Source organism: Phasianus colchicus, chromosome 2, assembly GCF_987193195.1.
Source record: "Phasianus colchicus chromosome 2, bPhaCol1.hap1.1, whole genome shotgun sequence".
In the NCBI taxonomy this organism is placed as follows: domain Eukaryota; kingdom Metazoa; phylum Chordata; class Aves; order Galliformes; family Phasianidae; genus Phasianus; species Phasianus colchicus.
In genome coordinates, this window is record NC_143437.1 from 97,169,478 (window position 1) to 97,183,278 (window position 13,801).

General features: G+C 37.0%; 1 protein-coding gene across 5 annotated transcripts in view; it reads left to right on the plus strand.

Annotated features, from left to right (window-relative positions):
* Window positions 1-13,801, plus strand: part of GREB1 (growth regulating estrogen receptor binding 1) — an 87,528-nt gene that overhangs the window by 61,836 nt on the left and 11,891 nt on the right. For all 5 annotated transcript variants that reach the window (XR_004169320.2, XM_090136377.1, XM_031610941.2 and 2 more), the window contains exons 22-26: window positions 1,107-1,723; window positions 8,362-8,464; window positions 10,134-10,292; window positions 11,709-11,851; window positions 12,188-12,349. Coding sequence is in view for 4 of the 5 variants with exons in the window: in XM_090136377.1 (XP_089992503.1) it covers window positions 1,107-1,723; window positions 8,362-8,464; window positions 10,134-10,292; window positions 11,709-11,851; window positions 12,188-12,349 (1,184 nt within the window). In the remaining variant the exon portion in view is untranslated. The remainder of the gene's footprint in view (window positions 1-1,106; window positions 1,724-8,361; window positions 8,465-10,133; window positions 10,293-11,708; window positions 11,852-12,187; window positions 12,350-13,801) is intronic.

A 13,801-nucleotide genomic window follows, 5' to 3' on the forward strand; every position in this document is an offset into this window, starting at 1 on the left:
CTTTTCTTTTTTTTCTCTTTTCTCTTTCTTTTCCTTTTTTCCTTGTGCTCTGAGATACTGATATTCTTCAGGATGTTACAGTGGTTTTTTGAAACCATTCATTATGCTGATGATTTCTTTTCACCTTCATTGCAAACATCATTTGGTGGCTGCTTTAGATTAATATCTGCAGCTAGGATCTCTTAACATTTCTTGAGACCAAGAGAAACTACAGACTCTTTTCTTAGTTCAAAATCTGTGTTTGTTGCTTTTTTGTTGTTGTTGTTTGAGAACACAGACTTTTGTTTTCACTAGGAATGGAAAGCTGCTTTTATCTATGTCAGACAGACATTCTTATTAACAGTAGGAGACTGATTGCTGAGCTAGTGTTCAGTCTGCTCTGAGGACTGCACAGTCTTTACATCTACTTTTTGGAGGTTACTGAGATTAAAGATGCTCAGAGCCACTCAAAATGAAGCCTTAAACTCTCAAGAAATCATTATAGTTAGAATATATAAATAAAAGTACACCATTTTCAGAGAATTAGCAAAGAGCTGTGTGCTATATCTATGTGATGGTCAAGGCCAATCTTGGTGAGTTCATTTTCTGCTCTGAGCTGACCAAAGGCTGGATGGGTTCACAGCACCGAAGTCTTGAGAGCTGAGTTGTATTATGTCAGGCTGTGTTTCAGTGTCACAAACATGAGTGTGGAATCAAAGCTGACTTAGAGCTGAGAACTGTTTTTGTGTGGAGATTTCTGTAGTTTGATGGGGTAAGAGCCCATGAGTACTAATTTTCTTTCACCCTTTTAAACAAAAGTTTACAGAATTTTATAGTCTTGAGTGATGAGGATATCTGATGAGCTTCTGACTCAAAAAGGGAATGGCTGAGGACAGGTAAATCACACATAAGTTCTTGGAAAGGCACTTGCTGCATTGAGACAAATATTAATATCATTAAGACCTTCTGTATGAGTAAGCTGAAAGATAGCAGGACCAGGGGTGGGGTTGCATTATTTGACAGGTACTGTAAGCAATTTTTCAGTGTTTCACTGTGTCATTGACTAGCTGGGATTATTGCACTTACATTGAAATATTATGTTGTATTGAAATACAATTTTCCTTTAGTTACAGCATTCTGCAGCGAGCCATCTCCTCCTTTAGTAACAGCAGGAGACAGAGCAAAATCCCCCCACCAAGTTCTAAGTAACAGCACCGAAGAAACTACAAATAACCATGAAAAGCAGAAGCAGAAGGTAGACAAGGGGGCACAAACAACAATCAGCAAACACTTACCACCGGGAAATGAACAACCTGATACAAAACAAAACATAAAAAGTGCCCAAATTTCCATCACTTCCTCATCCTCCTCACCTTTCTCTTCCTCTTCTTCCTCCTCTGCACCTACTCACAACTCCTTCGTCTTACAGACCTCTCAATGCTTCATGACTAAATCATCAAAACAGCCTCCCATAGTTTTCCTGCCCAAACTGGTTTATGACATTATTACCTCTACGGACAGCAGTGGACTTCCCAAATCATCTTCCCTCTTGCCTTACCACTCGGTGATGTGGGCGAGTTCTTTTCGTCCTCTTATGAGTAAGATGATGACTTGCACGGAGCAGTCTCTATACTATCGCCAGTGGACAGTGCCCAAGCCAATCCATATGGACTACAGTAATAGAAATGAGGGCAGAATGGACACCTTTCATCCAAGGAGGCTGCTGCTGAGTGGGCCACCACAGGTGTGTAATAAGAGCAAGGTATTATTATCCATTTATGTTATTTAGTGTTGTCATAATTTACAAAAATAGATTAGTTATTATTATTTGTACTTGAAACATTTTTTATGTGGAGAGTAAGTTGCTTATATTTTATTTCCTTATTTCCCAACTCCCTTCTAATAAAATGATCTTTCATTCTTTACTGTTAGTTTGAGTTCAAAGACAATGAATCTGGAGCAATATTCATTTTCTGTCAGTCTCTTTCCATTAAAATGTTTTAAAACATAGCTTGCTCAGAAGATAGATTTCATGCATCATTTCTGTCAAAGATGAATAAGCATTTACATTTTAAATAAAGATCAAAAATCAGCACAAAAAAACTTCCCAGGATCAATCTAAAGATAGCTGCAATTTTGCAGTTGAGGTATTTCCTGTTTCGGGCAGAAATTTAGAAGCTATTGTTGAGCAGGCCTTCTTGCATGTGCTACCTACATTAGCAGAGCAAGGTGAATACTAACCAAGAGTTTGTAAGTTTATTTCAAAATATGCATAAAAATGGGTATTGTCTTAAGAAGTTCCTTGCTTGTCTTTTAAATTCTCTGAGAATGTTTTTTAGTTACGTCTGAGTAAGACATTTCCTAGTTCAGTGCACATGTTGCATATTAAGTCTGATATTGTGCTTCTCATGTTCTCCTGAATTATCAAGCAATGAGACCACATGCCTATGAGCATATTTACATCACATGAACATCAGAAGTCAGAAAGGATAAATCAGACCAAAGACTTGTGTTTCCTGTTGCTCTAGCATCAACAAAAAATTCATCTAAAGATAGCTACCTGCCTTATCTTGCTGTATGATCCACCCATATGGATTTATGCCTATTATAAATGCTATTTATGCCTATCGACTGAAAAAGGAAACTATATATTTTGCTATTAATTAAATATTTTTTTCCATAGTACCAAGTGTATATTGCAGTGAAGTAAGAAGAGCATAAATGGGCTTTTCGTATTGAAACTTCCTATAAATTATAGTGTAATATGTAAAGGATTCCAGAAAGTACTCCGATTAGAAGTTATACAATATTCTCAATTCTTTTAATATAAATGCCCATGTTTGCCAAAGATTGAAGTGTTACATGATCAAGAAAATGAATGTCATATTAAGGTGCAGACCAAAAAAAAAAAACATTCTGGAGCAGGTTGTTGACATCCATCTCTAAGAAAAACATAAGCTGTGACAGTTTTTTTTTGTAGAATTTTATATGTATGCATATCACAACTCACAAAGAGACTATTCCCAAAGATTCCATAAAAATTCAGATTTACTGATGTGTAAATACTGCTTTAGTATTCATCTGATCGTAAAGCATATGGTTTAGGGTCTCAGATGTAAACCTGCATTTCTCAGAATAGTCATTCAGAAACCTCTGAGAGCATACTACATATCCATCAGAAGGACTTGTTGTTTAACACACGACATGTGACATTTAGCTAGTTATATTGAGACAAGCAGCTTGCTCATTCATTAGCTCCCTACCATGGTATATGATATTCACCACCTTTAACCATCAAATGAGACTCTTTTTCAAATATGGAATAGGGCTCCTGTGGGCCCTCTGTACAGCAGTGAATGTCACCTTTAATATCACATTTTTTACGTGAAATTCCATCCTTTCTCCAGTTATCTGGAGAAGCTGGCAGCCCATATCTTTGTCAGGTACACTCTTTGTTGAATGAAGAACTGGATAGAAGGCTGAGCCTAGAGAGTGGTGGTGAATGGAGATAAATCCAGCTGGCGACTGGTCCCCAAGGGTCAGTATTTGGGCCCATCTTGTTTAATTACTCATGATCTGGATGATGGCACTAAGTGCACCCCAAGTAAGTTAGCAGATGACAGTACTCTGTGGGGAAGTGTAGGAAGGGCATTCTGAGAGACCTGGATAGGTTGGATTGATGATCTGAGGCCAATGGGCAGAAGTTCAACAAGACCAAGCATTGGGCCCTGCATTTTGGTCACAACCCCAGGCAACGTTACAGGCTTGGAGCAGAGTGGCTGGAAAGCTGCACAGAGGAAAAGGATATGGAATTGCTGGTCAGCACTAGGCTAAACATGAGCTAGAGTCCTAAGAAGGCCAATGGCATCCTTGCTTATACCAGAAATAGTGCAGTCAGCAAAAGCAGGGAAGTGATCCCTCTGTACTGAGCTCTGATGAGGCCCCGTCTCAAGTACTGCATTCAGTTTTGGGCCTCTCACCATGAGAAGGACATAAATGACCTGGAATGTGTCCAGAGAAGGGCAATGAATCTGTTGAGGGGTCTGCACAATTTAATGAGAAATCGCTGAGGGAACTGTGATTGTTTAGTCTAGAGAAGAGGAGGCTCAGAGGAGACCTTAGTGCTCTCTACAATGTCCTGAAGGGAGTTTGTGATGAGTCAACCTCTTTTCTTGCATAACTACAGACAGGACTAGAGGGAATGGTCTCAAGTTATGCCAGGGAGGTTCAGGTTGGATATTAGGAAGAATTTCTTCTCAGAAAAAGTGGTCAGGCACTGAAACGGGCTGCTCAAGGAGGTGATTGAGTCACGGTCCCTGGAGGTGTTTAAGGAAATGGTAGACGTGGTTTAGTGGGCAATATTGGTGGTAAGTGGGTGGTTGGACTAGGTGATCTTCAACGCCTCTTCCATATGATTTTATGGTTTTATATCCATAGTGTGGGTTTTTTTCCTAGTGTTGCATTGGATCATTCAGCTAAGACATTGCTTAGTCAGTATGAACAAGTATCATAGCTGTGGGTGGAAATGTACGACGCTGAACAGAATGCCTATCAGGAAGTTTAAATTCACTGAAATAATTCACTGAAATTTTTTTCTTAGAAACATTTATCTTAGAATTCTCCAAACTGCAAATGAAAATTTTGTACCGTTGTTTTTATACCTGAATATTACAAGCCTAGAACTAGCATTTTCCATAGGCAGGTAAGCTGCTCTTAGTCTGTAATTAACTGCCCATTCCTGTAGAAGAGGATGAAAATCATCTAAAAGACATTTCCTGAAGAAGAAAACTGCTGCCCATACTGTTTGCGTCTCTTCTCCTTTTCCTAAAATTTTACTACAATGGGCTTAAATGCCATTCTTCTAATGTAATAAAGGTATTAGGGAAGTATTTAATTTATCTTTTGTTAGCTGTCTTTTAGCAGAATATAGCAAGTGGAAACAAGAAGACCCAGCACCATTTGACCAGCTGTCTGTGGACCATCAGAATATTTTCTATGAATCAACACTGGTTCGCAGACCACAGTCTGAAAAACACTGCTGTGATATGTGAAGAACTATCTCACCTGGAAATTAAAGTAGCAAAACCTTATGGAATTATTTCCACTTTTGCCATATTACTCCAAATGTGAAGATTGTTATCAGATGGTACTTTCTAGAAACGTGAGAATAATAAAGTACTTCCAGTGCTCCCAATGTCTAATGAGTGGAACAAGATAAGAAATAAAATAAAATAAAAAGAAGAAACTCATTACTCTTAGACCTGCTACAACAGCACCTTTGGATGACCATTTTATGAATAAGCACGTCTAATTTTTCTGACTGGATTCTCTCAGTCTCCAGTTTTTAGTTTGTTTTCAGTTTATTATAGATATCTATGGAAAATACAGTTCAGTAATCAAAATCTTTTAACAGCTTCCACTCCTGTAGGCATTGTGGGTCTTTGACAGAAAAGATGAACCTTCGTTCTTCTGGAATTTTCTGTGGGAAGGATTTGAATTCATGTTCTCTCCTCTTGCTCTTGTACGTCTACAATCTTCATGAATGAAGAATTGCAGACTAAACATGTTCTTAGTATCTTACAAAATCATGCCCTGCATTTAGGATGAAAATAGAAGCCAAAATTCTAAATATTTGCAGGATCCACATTCCTTATTTATTGGAAGTTTTCACAAAAATATTTTTTTGCAACTTAGTCTTCTGTGATTTTCAAATTCTAATTCATAAGACTTCTATCTTTCATATTCAGATACCCAGAAACACGTTAGAGTAATACTTCAATTATTTGACAAGGTATGACCCCCAGCTGACTTATCCTGCTTGCAGCATCTCTTTGCAGATGCCCCAAAAAACTGATCCAAAAGAAGGGTAGTGACATATGAGACAAGAATTCTTTGGAGAGATCTGTCAGCTGTGTGTAATGACTGATCCTCAGTACTTTCAAGCAACCAGACGCTCTGCATTTCCATCTGGTCAAGTGATGGTACATAAAAAACAATATTAGAATCATAGAATCATATTATTGAATTCAAAGGCACATTTACCTATCTGAGCATGCTATAAATTTGGATTTTCAAGGCTCTTCCCTCTGAAGCAAACATTGATTGTCAAGTAGAATTAATTTTTCTTTTGAATCTTTTGCTCTCTAAATGAACTGAGAAAAGTGTTCTGTATTTCATCAAGTTATTTCTTCAGCAGAAAATGCAGGCAAATACAAGAGTGAGGGGGGTCAAAGTAAGAAGGTTGTCATGTGTTCAGCCTGGGTTCTCTGCCTCCAGAGAAGCAGTCTGAAAATGAGAGATTCCTGCCCACTCCCACCAACATTTTCCATACAGTGCTGCTAATACCAGTTCATAAAGCTCAGAGATATATTGGACAGTTTTCAGCTGACAGATGATGAGATTAGGTAAGATGTGATGCACGGCATATCAAAAGTACACGTTTTAGTTTCCTGGTTGGGGACAAATATTTTTAATCCCGTGGTTTTCAGCATTTTCAATTTGTGACCCAATTTGTGATTCAAATACACAAAGCAGTTGTGTATTTGAATCAATAGACAGTTGCTACCTTTCATCTAAGTACCACTTAAGGTTAGCCTGCTGACCCCAGATGTATTGTTGAAAACTATTTGTGAAAACCTGTTTCCTGAGCTAACAGAAAATAGATGTTTTTGATAGAGCATGGATATTGAAAGGGAAAAGTAAGGCTTTCAGCCTGTTGACAATTCTAAGAATACACTTAAAACAGATTAGGACAGCTCTGTACTTTTGACAATTTATCTCCCATTTGTTCAAAATTATGGAGCTCTTAATCTTTCAGGCCACCTAATGTTTAATCAGAGGATGATGTGTAAAAAAGTACATTCATAATGGCAAAGAAATCTCTGTTCGAGAAAAAATGTAGAAAATACATTCTAGTAAAGAATGATCAATGAAAGTATGATCAAGTTTGCCACAGATGTGGAAAATGAAGAAGTTTTGCCTTGCTTATCAATAAATAGCTATTTCATTGAAGATGCTGTTCCAAAGTTAGTAAAAAGATTCTCATGAGTCTCAAAGGATTTTATATGAAAACTCAGACTGGGAACTAGAAACATGTCACCCATGGGTCTGTGATTTAACAGAAAGTAACTTCTTCCTGTATTACTCCTGGACAACAAGGAGTTGTGTGCTAGCAGAACAAATGGTCTACAGGCTTATTTTACCCTCAGCAGGGAAAAGGAATCCCTTTTCAAGCCTTGCCAAACACTCATTCAAGTGCAATCTGATTTACTGGGATTAACAGGGATGAACTGTGACAAAAGCAAATGTTTACTTGCTCTTGTTCCATCTTCAAAGACACAAGTGTTGAGAGAAAATGAAAAAGCTACTTGAAATATGGAAATATGGAAATATTAAGTCCAGCACTGTTTTTAATTGTTCAGTACATGATGTTGCTGACATACCCTAGCACTGGCAATGGAAACTGGGGTTTAAATGCAGTACTAATGTAGATGTATTTCAAAATCTGATTCAACTACCTGAAAACAGATAGTTGCAGAAGGAGAACGTGCCATAACTGATCTACGTGTTAACTTCACTCAGTTTTCTCCTGTCAGAATGAAATGAGTTTGCAGGTCTCTTTTTTTCTCCCTTTCTGTACTGCGTCCTTTTAAAGTGTAACAGCGTTATTTCCTCATGTTTCATCAATAAACTTTATGTGGAAGATGCTGAGCAATTAATTGAGTTAAACACTGGCTGTGGCTGAAAAACCTACAAAAGGATAACAAAACAATTGGGTGTAAGGAAGAGAAAATACATATTTTGTGTTGGTGGGGTAAAAACAGGAGTTCAAAGTAACAATCAAAGCAATTTTAAAACAGGCTTTTAACACATAATTTGAAAACATTGGAAGGAAAATAACACCTTTTCAGGAAAAGATGTGGAATGAGCATTATCATGTATGCCATGTCCCCTGGGACTGGATGTGGCCTGGACAAGTTCTCCAGCAGAGGTCTGACACTTCTTCCTTCAGGATACTTCAACAGCACTCAGTATGCTGATGAATTTTGCAAGGACAAAAGAGTTGAAGTAATTCTTTCATTATTTTACATCATGTAAAGAACACTTTATGAGTTTATGTGGATTTTTAAGTGTTCATTGCCAATTTAGCAACTGTGAGAGAGGGAAAATTCAAGTTTGCTGTCTTATAATTAGGCCTGTGATACAAACTAACTTCCTACATGAAGAGCACAAAAACATCGAGCACCTAAGCATGTCATTTATGGTTAGGAATAGGAAAGTCTAGGGATATGCAAACACTAAATATTAATATTTGGTTTCACTTCAGCTGTAATTTCCAAATGAAAATGAAAGTTCTGTATTTTCTGATTTGTATATTTACAGATAGGGAAAACAGGTGCCTACCTGCAGTTCCTCAGTATTTTGTCCAGAATGCTGATCAGGCTGACAGAAGTGGATGTTTACGATGAGGAAGAAATCAACATTAGTAAGTTCTTGTTATAAATAATATATAAATATAATTTGCTTCTGGAGAATTTAGAGGCTTGTTATATTAATTCAAGCAGTATTTCTGCATATTCTGTGCCGTTCACCTGTGTAATTAGAAATATTGTTGAAATATTTTTAGATTTTTTTGTGATCTTCAACTGGTACTTAAGAACGTTTTAATATTTCACTCATCATTTAGAGTTTAGCCTTCCTCTCAGTAAGAAAACCACAGACCTCTGTTTTTCTTGGTAAATAACTATCTGCTTTTATGTATGTTAGATGATATCCAGCCATCATTTTTAAGTTTAAAATTGGAATGAACTTTTGAGGCAAATTACGTAAAAGCAATCAGTGAAACACTGACACATTTGTATTGCCAGGAGCAATGTTATATTTTCTAAATACATAAGACCACATGAAGAAAAAAAAAACATTTCCTGCTTTCTAATAGCTAGTTTTAGTCTGAAATTCTAAAATTATCATTTACTCACTCTCTCCTAATTCCAGATACTCAGCCACAGTAATTATGGATCAGTTGCATAGAGAAATCATATAGTAGTAGAATAACCTATCTGGGGAGCCCAGGGTTTGATGGGAGGACAACTGCATGGCCACTGAGATCAGCATGGGGCTGAGCAGGAATCTAGGGAGATCTGGTAACCTGACTGGAACGCCAAGTTCTGATGTTGTTGTTAGCAACCAACATGGCAAGTTAAATCAACATGAAATCACAAGTGAAAGTTGGGTGCCTTAAGGAAATGGGAGCATGGAGTAGTGTCTATGCTTTAAAATCACTACCTGACTCACGCTGCATTGACTTCATTCAGCAGGTGACATCTTTCCGTGATGTTACTACACTTTTGTCATAAAATACAGCTCTGAGCAAAGTAGTTGTGCAAAATAATATGCCAAATTTAAAAGCTGATTTAGAAGGTTACATAGATGAAGGGTTTATGTGGGCACAAGGAATACTGAATGTAATGACCTTCTATTGGAAATTCACCATCTGATTAATTCCATCATATTTACTTTGGATTTTACCTATTGTAAATAATCATTTAGTGCCCACAGACATTGAGTTGTAGCTCTTTACAATAGCTGGCAACTGAACCCCAAATTGAGCTCTTTGCTACTTTCATCCTCTTGACAAAAGTAAAAAAGTATTTCATTAGGACTAGTGTGCATATGTTTGTTGGTTTGCTTGTTTGTTATATGTCAATTTCCCTGTTTCAAAAAAAGCCTGATTTCAGTTCCTCTGATATCATCTCAAGGGTCTTTAGTGCCCCTTAGAAGGGGCATTTGACTTTAACTCTGCACGGTACTTAGCACCAAATTTCTGAAGTGGAGTTTCTTTTTCCCAATAAGTATTTTTTCTCCACTCAGCTCACAAATATGCAGTGCAAAGACTGCAAATGTCTGGATACAGGTAGATCAGCCTTACTAGCATCTTAAAAATTATTTTCAGTATGAATTAAATGCCAAAATTGCAGTGAGAAATGAGGTATGTTTGTTCAAAACTGCACCTCTTTATGCATAATAATATTGCTTAATCAGAATGATTAAAGAAAAAATGATGCAAGAATTGTAATAGCAAAACATTATATAATAATAAAAGGCATATTTGCAATTGTAATTCCATTAATTTTTATTTTTCAATAATTTCATAGACATAAAAGAAGAATCAGATCAATGCTACCATCAGCCTGGAGATACATGGCCAGATTTGGAGACGTTTAAGAAAATCCCTTTTGACTACACTATCCATGACCCAAAATATGAAGATGCAAGTCTGATTTGTTCCAAGCTTCAGGCTATAAACAGTGAAGGTTAGAATTTGAAAAATCTAGAATGTTACACATACATACATTTATTTGGTTTTAACATGTGAATCATGTTGACTTTTAAACAGTGTAAAACTGTCAGAATTGCACTTGACTAAATAATAATTGAAAAAAGATTTGTAGTTTGTTAGATGAAACACTGGATTATTAGCCTTATTAATATTTTATGGCATATTAAAGAGGTAGTCTCATTAGAAACAGTCTGATCCCATAAAAAGTGAGTATTTTAATGTTTTCTATTGTAATGTCCTTCACTTTGTAGCAATGAAGTGACTTACCTGTTATTAATGTACTTTATGTTCTTAGAGATCTTTATAGGTTTATTTGGTTTAGGTTTGGAAAAAATGATATGTATCTGTTCAGATTTTAATTCCTGTAGCATTAAGGTGTGAATTAGTCCTCTGGACTCCTTTAAGAATTCTTTGTAAGAAATAAGCACTTCTAAAGTAAACTTTATCTAAAGTATGCATTTAAATTAGGGCATGTGGATTGCAGATGTGTTTGTGTCTTTCTGTGGGCTGTAGCACTCATCTAGCTTACAGGCAAATAATAAATGAAAATGTCTATGGCCAGGTGAAATAACTATCTTATTTTACTGTGGTCCCATACATAAGCCAGCTGGGGAAACATGGGACTGGGTAGGATGCATCCAAGCACACCAAGAGTGCTCGCCAACATCATACCACCTTTAAAAGGTAAAGACAATGGATGGAGATTCCTGGTGATTGAAAAAAGGCAAATATCATTGCCTTTCTTTTTCAGGACAAGAAGGAAGGTCAAAGCAATTACTGCCCATTCAGCCTACTCTCAGTCCACAAAACAGTTATGGATCCAACCCTCCTGCAAATCATGCCCAGGACCATAAAGAACAGGACAGTGATTGGGAACAGCTAGCATGGAACAATCATAGGCAAATAATGACTGGCAAACCTAATTGCCTTTTATCATGAGATGACTGGCAGGATGGATGAAGGAAGATCAATGACTTCAGCGAGGTTTTTGTCAGTGTCTTCTGTAATATCTTTATAGCCAAAGTTGGAGAGAGAGAGAATTTGGACAGGTCAATTTTGAAGTGCATAGGAATTGACTCAAGTATGATGTGGCACAAAGTCTGACTGACATCTACTTATGCATGGCAATGCTTAGGGACTGATAGTGGGGAAAATGCTGTTTAAGATTGCCTTTAATAATCCAATCAAAGGGAAATATTGCAACCTCAGCAAGTTCATGGATTTACCACTACTACTATGCTCAGAATGAAATTATACTTTTGTGTTTTGCATGTATTTAATCCTACCATTGTTCTGTAATTTAATTAAAGTGACAGAAACAATTTGTCACAAGGGAATACATTCTGGCCTTGAGTATACATTACTTACATTTTGTTTCTGTTTTTAATAGACAGACCCATTAGCAGAAGACAGGAGGATATGTACACCCACCGTCAAACAACTAGAATGAGATTATCCAAGTATGCAGCGTATAACACCTACCACCACTGTGAACAGTGTCATCAGTACATGGGTTTCAATCCCAGATACCAGGTAAAAATTTCCAGACATTAATATTTAGATATTGAAGCAGACAAACCCAAACACAGTTCTGTGTTTATTCACTGTAGCTAAACTGACTTATAAGTTGTTTGTGTGGATTAAAGAAAGAGCTGACTGTTGGATTTTATTATGTCCTGAGGTTTGCCTGCTTTGACTAGATATCAGACCCGGGGACTATAGAGTTTCTGTCCCTCATATAATCTGGGGCCTTCAGAGGGACATCATGTGTTTGGTAGTGTTATGAATGCATATTCACCACCGTGAGACTTTGTAGGAAATAATTTTGACACTAACCACTGGAATTATCCTATTTTTTCCCATCCTCAGCTTTATGAGTCCACTCTGCATGCATTTGCCTTTTCCTATTCCATGCTGGGAGAAGAGATCCAGCTTCATTTTATCATTCCAAAGTCAAAGGAGCATCATTTTGTCTTTAGCCAACCAGGAAGACAACTGGAAAGCATGAGGCTGCCACTAGTCACAGATAAGGTAGATGAATTATTATATTTTTGGCTATATATAGGAGAAAGACACAATCAACTTTAAGATTCACTGTAGGATTCTTTACATTTCTGATCGTTCTGTTGAGAGATGATAAGGACCTGACACTAAGCTTGTATTTTCTCCCAGAAAGAGAGACACGAAACAAAATTGTCAAGCCACTAATAAGCTTTTTCTTTTTCTCATTACCAAGGCTGTTTTTTTTTCACATTTACATTCTTATCTGAGGTTACAGATTTTTGGTTATGGGTTTAAGGTGTTAAAGTGAGAACAGTTTCAGCAACTGGCCTCAGAGGTGTGGTTTTGTTTATCATACAGTTTACTGACTGTAAAGAAGCAATTTTTTTACTGTTAAGAAAGGCAGTGGATTTTCAATCCTATTATGCATAAGTACTCAGATGGTTTCTTAAGGCTTTCAAAGAATCTTTGCCACGGCTTTAAGACTGTCCAAAGAATTGCAGGATACACTTGTAGAAAACCCTGTATAAAACATTTGGCAGCCTCTGATGTTGTCCTTTACAATGACTCTTAATATCCATATCTATGATGAAGCTGTGAGTGGTTCAGGCTAGGCTGTGGGCATTATTGGAGCAATTTGCGAAACAGTAGCAAACACTAGCTTACTATTTTAATTGAGAAAATAAGCTGCTTCCAATAAATGATAATCTATCAATATCACCCTCCAGTTTGGGCGTTTATGTCCTCGAAAATTGAAATCGGAGACCCTACACAGCAACATAGCAGCAACTGTACAATGTGAGGTTTAAACTTCAGTAACCTTGTACTTGGCTACATAACTTGAACTGTGATGTGGGTAGTTGTGAGTTCTTCTGCTTCAGTCACAGACTTGCTCTGAGGCTTTGCCAAAATTGTTTGTTTTCCCTTTGCTTCTTTATCTGTTCGTCCATTCCAAAATGGTGCCTGCAGCCTTGATGCAAGCTAGAAAAGTTCTGTGAGATATAAACCTAGATTATAAAACTACTGTAAAATATTTTTCTCAATGCACTTTAATTAAATTTGTAGAACTCCACAGGAATTAAACCCATCATATTGTGCTTTGACATTTTTAATGTGTAGTGCTTAATTGTGAGGGCTGTGAAGAGGTATACTTTCATTTTGGGTCTCTAGCAGCCTTGGTAGGCATCAGGCTGAAATCAGTTCCTCAGACTGAAATAGTCCTGGATGTTTGTAGAAACAGGGCACTATGGAGATATACTGTCAAACCTGGAAGTACCTAATGAATTTAAATGCATTCAAGATTGGATGATAGCCATTCAGAAGACTTATATTACAGTTTTGGAATAAGATGTTTCTTACCATGTTCTGTCATATGAGTCTGAACCCTTTTCCAGATTTAGCCTCAAAGTCCATGAGTAGTTGGCAGTAAAAATTAGCAGTCCTATCCAATTCACCACTCTCACACCAGATAGATAAGTTAGT